We start from the raw sequence: 8,623 nt of genomic DNA, 5'->3' as shown, positions 1-8,623 counted from the left end.
TTTAATTTAATTTTACTCACCTTAGGAACTGAACGACTTATACTCTATTTAATCTTTTTTAATAATTACCTAGATTATATTTTATATTTATTCTTGAGCTGCAGAAAAAAAAATTTATTGTATAACTAGGTAACGGTGACCGTTAAACGTCCGAAGCGGGCGTCACGCTGCACAAAGTGAAATCTTATTAGTGTTATATTTTGCAACGATTTGTAGACATTAAAATTACAAATTATTTAATTTCGGTATTTGATTTATAATTATGTTAATAAAGATAGACTATTTGTAATAATAAATAAAGTTTCGTTAAGATTTAATCATTGAAATTTAATCGCTTTTCTTCAGACAATCTCTCTTGTAACCTCTTACATTTTTTAATGCGTTGTAGTCATTCAAACGAAAATGGCTTAAAAAGTACATCATTAAGAGCACGGTCCCTAGAAATTGCCACAATTTTCATTAAGATTTTAATAACGAAAATAAATTACACAAGATATCGTTTTTTCGTTTATTATTAATGAATCTTAAAAAAAACAACTAAATTTATTATATAATTAAACTAACGTTTAATAAGTCTAATTCTAAGCTAATAGTATCGAAATTATTAAGCTAATAGTATAAACTTAAATGAAGTACAATGCATTGTTATATATTGTCACGTGTATATAATTCACGTGTGGGACAGACCATTGCATAACCACCCTAGCGTCACCTCCAAAAAATGGTAGCCGGATTCTAATTTGCCGGTTGCACATGATTTCGGATACTAATTTTTGGTAATCTCATGAGTATTTAATAATTTTCAAATTTATTTTTTTAAACACATTATTACACATATTTCAAATTGCCAGAATTTTATTAAAGCATAACATACATATATATTTATTTATTTCAAACATGTTTCTGAAATTTAATACTACTATTCCCAATATCTTGTATTCTTATTAAAATCTTTCCAAGTTCTCGGCATAGTTCTACGATTTTCAAGTGCTACAATATCATTATTCATTTTTTCCAATGAATTAAAATTAGAACGAACATTTTTTAACCATAAATGCCGTTTTGGCTTGTTACGTGACTCTTCTAATAATTCTTTGGTCTAAGAATTAATATTTACATCAATAAAAATTAAAAATTACTTAGTTATATGCAATATTCATGTATACCTTATTTAGTATTTCTTGCAAATAATTTAAATCAGTTTCATACATATGCTGTTCATCGTCACTTTCAATAATATAATTATCTTCATTTTCAGTATCTTGAGTTATTGGAATGTTTAGAATTGTATGATCTGGTGTATTCTCTAAGCAAAATACATTTACCAATTTACCTTCATAGGAGGAAATTAATGGATAATTTCCATTTCTCTGTACCTTTAAATAAATAATAAATATTAGATATAGTACTGTATAAATATAAAAAAAGCAAACCACTTACTTTTTTAAAAAATATTCCATCAACTTTCTCAACAGAATTAACTAAATGTTTACACAAAAAAAACCGGCTTTTTATATATGCAGGACATGAACATATCCACTTAGCTGTATCTGTTAAATATTTGCCATTTAATTGAGTAGGTTTTTTTTCATATTGTTTCCATTCCTTTTTGAAATCTTTTCACCATGGTACAGAATAACGTCCTTGCTGTAGTAATTGAATTCGATATAACTGCTGGTTAATGACTTTTTTAACAAGAATAAAACATAAATGATCAACTCGTGGCTTATGAAACTTGTATAAATGATCATGCTTAATATGCCGCCAATGAGATTCAACAACCATTGTTGTTTTAATATGACTAACATTTTTGTTAGCTGCCCGCGCCCATAAAATCCATTTGCCTTTAGAATACCACTCCTTCCAAAAATAAATCCACAATCGAAGCAAATCATTGTTCTTACAAAATTGTATCATTTCTCCTACACATTCTTTCCAAATTTCATCTGCATTTGTAGTAAAAGTACCATCAAGCTTTGGTAATAGCATATGACGATTAGAATGATCTTTTATAAGATTAATTACAGTTTCTCGTAAATTTAAAGGGCAAAATGATCCAGAATTTGAATTATTTACAATTCCCCAGTTAGGATCTATTGTTGAACACTCTTCATGTGCAATCTTTGGATTATAAGAATGGTAAGAACTTGTTTTATTGGATGATAAACGTTGTTTAATAGCATGTTGAATATGCCAAACACACAATTGCAAGTGAGCTTCAGGCCATACTGTTTGTGCTGCATTGATTTCTGCAAAATCTTTATCAGTTAAAATGTAAGGAATATCTTTTAAATTTCATTCTTTTAAAGCTTGCATCCACTGTATAAGAACTCCAGTTATATTTCGATTTTTTCCAGTTGAAATTAGAAGATAGCTAAGAGGAAACCCAGTACCATCAATTACTCCCATAATAGCATATAGTTCCCATGCCAAATTATTGGTATTGTATGTTGCATCAATCTCAATTGCATCAAATTTATTATAAAGTAATTGGTAAAATAATACTGTTAAAAATCCTAGAGCAGGCATAGAAGTATTGAGATTATCTAATATAATTTCTTGATTAAATTCTTCTAATAAATATTTTGTTGACAATAAAGGATCAGGATCACGACAGTATGTTTTATGAGATTCAATGGACCACCAATAATAGGTTTGTTGAACTGTTATATTCTCATATCCATTAATATGATTTTCTTGAATCTGGTGAAAAATTTCAGAAACGGAACAATTAAGATTATCTTGGATAAAGTTCTTAATTTCAAGTGTTGTCTTAACATGCCTTGGTCGGGAATGTAACATTTTGTGAGAATATTCAACATTAATTAAATTCAAGTTTGAAAATATTTCTATATTAATTATTCCTTCACAATGATAGCGTTCTAAATATGCAGGTGTATCTCTTTGTTTGTCTAAATCAGGATGTTTTGCTCTTCGTTTTCCAAGTTCAATTCGGCAATTACAGTAGTATATTATATGAAAAGAATTTTCTTTTTGAATTTTCTTATAATAAACCCATGAATAGCCATCACCTTCTGAAATAGAATTTATTATACGATGACCAATTTCATGTTCAATGTTTTCTTTATCAGATTCATTGTTTTCTAAAATAGCATCATGAAAAGATGATAATTCCACTGGTCAGAATAGTCCATTTCGTCCAGATTTCAAATTGACGAATGTTGGACGAAAGTTGATCTAACTTTGGCTGATCGTTGCCAAAAAAATCGTCAAAATTATTATGGACGATTTGCACAGTTCGCCTGCCACTTGGCAATCACAAATCAGCAAAAATTCGTTATTATCGGCAAAAATTCGTTATTATTGGCAAAATTCGGAAACAAAACTATTCGTCAAACTTTTAGTTATAAAATGTACACAAATCGATCTCGAAACACATTTACGAAAGATTACCAATTTATTTCTTTTGAAATGCCGGATTTAGTTTATTCATAATAATAATAACCGATTTTATTCAATAATAAATCAAAACAATTAATTATATATTTATTTTAATAAAATTTATTAAATTTATTACCAAAAAGCAGTCAATAATAAGAAATTAATATTTCGCAATAAATCTATTATAAAATGATAAAATTAATCAATCATTATGTTCGGTTTGAGTATTATCATCAGTTTGTGACTGCGATTCACAATTTTCAGCCGGAGTATCAGGACCAGAAAAATCCGTATCGACGGGCATATTTTGAGTTTTGTATGCCCATTCTGGAGCATTTTTAGGGTGTCGTGAGGTGATACAATAGCTTTCGTCATTATAGTTTCTCCTCCTCGTTAATTGCGCCGTCTGTAGAGAAAATACGTGAATATCCAAGACGTTTCAGAGAAAATTGATAAGCTGTAAAGTCATAAAGTCATTAAAACAAATAAAATTAGTTGATGTTTTTAATAAAATATGATAAAAAAAAGATTATTATACCTCATCGGAACGCCAACTAAGGTTATAAACGATAATTTTTCTTTTACTATCCGGTTGTTCTTTATCCGTTTCTGAGTCTTCAGGTGAATGGTAGCGAGTATCTTTCAGAATGTTTAGGACCTCTGTCTTATCATAATCCTTTACTTGATCGTCATTACGTTTAAAAAGGGAAATAGCACCCTTGACTCTACGCGATTTTTTCTGAAATATAACGAATGTTTAGTATCAATTTCGAAATGACAGTAAAAAGACAGATTCTACCTCGCTCAATCTGTTGTTTTTATGCAGTCTTCTGTTATCTTTATCAATTACACCTCGCTCAACATATAAAAGTCATGCTCTACGATGCTTGTGTAAGGCAGCTAACCAATCGTTTATCTGCTTATACAAAGGACTAAATCGAGGCTTCATGGAAGCAATCAATCGTGGTATTAATTGTCGTAAAATGTCCGCGTTCATCTCATTTGTAAATTTTTCGTCGTATCTTAACGTTAATTCGGGAGGCATCGTTTTTAATATTACCTTCATTTCAGTCTATAATAATTTATAAAAGATTCGTAAGAAGGATATTCAAATCGTGTAAAATGCAAAATCTGTCGATCTCTAACGAACTCTAGCATTTTCTTCATCAGTTTCAGAATCGTCGTCTGATTGATCAATTTGACGTCTCGCGACTTTTCTTTTTTTGCCAGGTCTATTATCGTTGTCGTTACTTTCACTTTCCAATGATTCGACATCGGCATCATCTTGGCTCGATATTTGTGATTTGAGATTATTAATCTCAGCTCGAAGAACTTCATTTTCGTGATTGATATACTTATTATGGGAATGTAATTTGATATAATCTTGCCGAAGTTCATTTAATTCACCTTTAATTTCTTTTAACTCTCTATAGACTTCGCACATTCTGCCTTGTAAATAAGCATGCTCGTCACAGAGCCGACTATGTTCTAAATAACGTAAAATATTTGATAAAAATTCGTTAAGTACATTAAAATGTGTCACAGTTCATTACCTCTCTTCAACTTTTCATAATCACTATTATTGTATCTATACGCCAATGATTCTGATGGTTCAACGGAACTCGAAGAAAAATCATATGGTAAAAACTCTCGTGATAAGGAATCCCTGTGCGGCATTCGAGATAAAGACAATTCTTGTGGTTTAATAGTTCTGGTATGTTCAAAAGAACTTTTCGGAAAATGCGCACTGGCCATTTCTTTATCGGTATGTGATTCTTCCAGATCTTGACTTGTTTTTGACTTTTGACGAGATTCCATTAGAACTTGACTTATATCAAGGACAAATAGATCTCGATAATTTTTTTGGTAAACTTGGCCGGTAGCAGGAGTAGTTGATGTTTGTCCACGAGCCACTTTGACGATTTCTACTTCATCAGACAGTTCGTCTCTATTTGCTGCGGATTTTTCGTATTGATTCGTTTCTGTATTAATAAATTTTTTTGATATAGTAAGTACACCTTTGAATAACGGAACGGAATAACGCAAAACAATCAATATATCGACTTTTTTTGGGGGTAGAAGTTTGTCCGGTATTAGGAGTAGTTGAAGTTTGTCCACGATCCACTTTGACGATTTCTTTATCGGATGGTTTATTTTTTGCTGCGGATTTTTCGTATTGATTCGTTTCTGTATTAATAAATTTTTTTTGATATAGTAAGTATATATGATACACCTTTGAATAACGGAACGGAATAACGCAAAACAATCAATATATCGACTTTTTTTGGGGGTAGAAGTTTGTCCGGTATTAGGAGTAGTTGAAGCTTGTCCACGATCCACTTCGACGATTTCTTCATCAGGTGTTTTATTTTTTACTGCAGATTTTTCGTATTGATTCATTTCTGTATTAATTAATTTTTTTGGTATAGTAAGTATAAATGATACACCTTTGAATAACGGAACGGAATAACGTAAAACAATCAATATATCAACTTTTTTTGGGGATAGAAGTTTGTCCGGTATTAGGAGTAGTTGAAGTTTGTCCGGTATTAGGAGTAGTTGAAGTTTGTCCGGTACTAGGAGTAGTTGAAGTTTGTCCGGTATTAGGAGTACAGTCAACTCCCTCTATAGTCACTCCCGTTATAGTCACATTCTACTATATAGTCACACCAGTTGAATGTTCAAAACACTTTATTATTAAAAACTATCCTATATAGTCACAATCTATCTATAGTCACTATCACACCTATCCTCAAAAATCTTATATTAAAAAAAACCGTTTATAATCACAGTTATATAAAAAATATATTAAATAACTTGGCATCTAATAATCGTACAAAGATGTATCATAGCTTGTTAGAATCGTCTCACTGAAATGAATCGAATGGTGGTAGTTTTATCCTTTTGCGATCACTGGCTGATGAGTTATTCAACAAAATGTTAAGCATCGGCATTATTATATTTCTTGATTTACGTTTACTGCGCCATTTAACATTTTGCTAAATTTCTCAGTACCTAGTGATTGTAAAAAGACGATTAATAGCTCGTTGGAATCGCCTCATCAAGACGAATCGAATGGTGGTAAGCTCATCTCTCTGTGATCAATATTGACGGAGTTACTACTTAAAAACCATTTAATATTTTTTAATTTCGGAAAATGATCTAGTGATTGGATTTCGATGTATTTTATACCATTAGATTCGTCGCATTAAGACGAATCGAATGGTAGTAAGATTGTCTCTCTAGGATCAATATTGGCAGAGTTCTTACACAAAAACCATATTTTTTAATTTCGGAAATTAATCCAGTGATTGGATTTCGATGTATTTTATACCATTAGAACCGTCTCATCAAGACGAATCGAATGGCGGTAAGATCGTCTCTCTACGATTAATATTGGCGGAGTTACGATACAATAAAGTTTTAAGTATAATTTTGGCTAAAATTATGTTAATTTTTGGCCGGAATTATGATATACTAATATAAGAAATTTTTTATATAGTCATATCTGTTTATAATCACCAAATATGAACTGTCCCAAATGTGTGACTATAAAGAGAGTTGACTGTAGTTGAAGTTCGGTCCCGGTTCACTTTCTTAGATGCTTTGTTAAGTTTTCTTTTATTTGACGATTTTTTCTTGTTTTGGCTCATTTCTATATATCAATAAATTTTCTTACGGTTAAAATAGGAAATTGCAAATCAAAAGTAATTATATATCATATGGTCGAAAGTTACAAATTACCAGTTATTATGAAAATGAAATAAAATTATCTTAAATTTCAATGAGATGAGAAGAAAAGAAAAAGAGAACGTACGAGTTAATGATCAGACGAGTTTTTATAGAATTTATAAGTTTATTATTAAGCTTTTGACAAACTTTCACAAGCTGATTTGATAAATAAAAGTTTATTTATCGTGTCTTCTGAACCGAAATGATCATCGATTTTAATTTTTCAACAAAAATGATTTATCAAGTACAATATACTTTGCAAATTTTAGTCGATTTAATTTATCGAATTGATATCAAAATATTCGATTTAGTATGACCGCAGTTAAATCAATTAATTAATTAAAAATGATTTATCGAGTACAATATACTTTTGCAAATTTTAACCGATTTAATTTATCGAATTGATATCAAAATATTCAATTTAGTATGACCGCAGTTAAATTAATTAATTAATTAAAAATGATTTATCGAGTACAATATACTTTTGCAAATTTTAGTCGATTTAATTTATCGAATTGATATCAAAATATTCGATTTAGTACGACCGCAGTTAAATCAATTAATTAATTAAAAATGATTTATCAAGTACAATATACTTTTGCAAATTTTAACCGATTTAATTTATCAAATTGATATCAAAATATTCGATTTAGTACGACCGCAGTTAAATTAATTAATTAATCGAATTGACGTTAAATTTTTACAAATTGTAGTAAAGTTTTAAACGATTATTTGATTTATTGAAGCGATTAACTTCAAAACTCGTCAATTGAAAATGACAAGAAGGAGATCGGTTTCAAGCATTCTTGGCAATCAAAAAAAAAATGAACGTAGACATTCGTTCCAAAAACCTCGCAAAAGGAAGAAAGTTCCTTGTTATTGCAATAATTGTAATGGAAAATTGGTATTGGAACGAACAAAGCTTCTACACGAGACAGGAGGTAAAACGAATGATTCGAATGAAGACGAATCAAGTGAGGACGAATCTCTTTCGATAATTCAAGAAACTAGTGAACAAGACATTACCGAAAATATTGAATTACCTCAAGTAAATGTTGACGTTCATCAGACTTTGACATCAGGGTCAGATTTCGGGGATACACCGAAAGTCAAAGGTTACAAATACCCAGGAACATAGATGTTAATTGTTCTTTTTTACCTCGGAGGCGCGTAAGATATACAAGCCATCCTATGCCTCAATCAACAAGTTTGAATATCGAATCGGACGTATATAATACTAGCGAACAAAACACTGAAATGTCTTTGGGTAGCGAATCAAATAATGAATCTTACAACAAAATTTTTGAAGATTATTCACCTCCTCCGTATCAAGCCAACATGGATGCCGAAGAAAATCCGATCGATGATAAATTTTCATGGATTTTATTATGGATAATGAACTACCGTATAACATACAATATCCCAGAAACGGCAACCGAATCTTTAATAAAGTTCATGAAAATAGTTCTAAACGAAATCGGTGGTGAAA

At 30.3% G+C, this 8,623-nt stretch overlaps 2 protein-coding genes across 2 annotated transcripts; one reads left to right on the top strand and one right to left on the bottom strand.

Annotated features, from left to right (window-relative positions):
* Positions 1-4,941: 4,941 nt before the first annotated feature.
* OCT59_020135 (uncharacterized protein) lies at positions 4,942-5,802 on the bottom strand (the record flags this gene model as incomplete). Its single annotated transcript, XM_066148975.1, has 1 exon — positions 4,942-5,802. The coding sequence occupies one exon, from the start codon at positions 5,800-5,802 to the stop codon at positions 4,942-4,944; it is 861 nt and encodes a 286-aa protein (XP_065989931.1).
* Positions 5,803-7,909: 2,107 nt separating this feature from the next.
* Positions 7,910-8,272, top strand: OCT59_020134 (uncharacterized protein; the record flags this gene model as incomplete). The annotated part of the gene is made up of 1 exon (XM_066148974.1): positions 7,910-8,272. The coding sequence occupies one exon, from the start codon at positions 7,910-7,912 to the stop codon at positions 8,270-8,272; it is 363 nt and encodes a 120-aa protein (XP_065989930.1).
* Between the last annotated feature and the right edge of the window lie 351 nt (positions 8,273-8,623).

This window comes from Rhizophagus irregularis, chromosome 3, assembly GCF_026210795.1.
Source record: "Rhizophagus irregularis chromosome 3, complete sequence".
NCBI lineage: Eukaryota > Fungi > Glomeromycota > Glomeromycetes > Glomerales > Glomeraceae > Rhizophagus > Rhizophagus irregularis.
The sequence above is the reverse complement of the archived record's forward strand: the minus strand, read 5'-3'. Positions and strand labels throughout refer to the sequence as shown.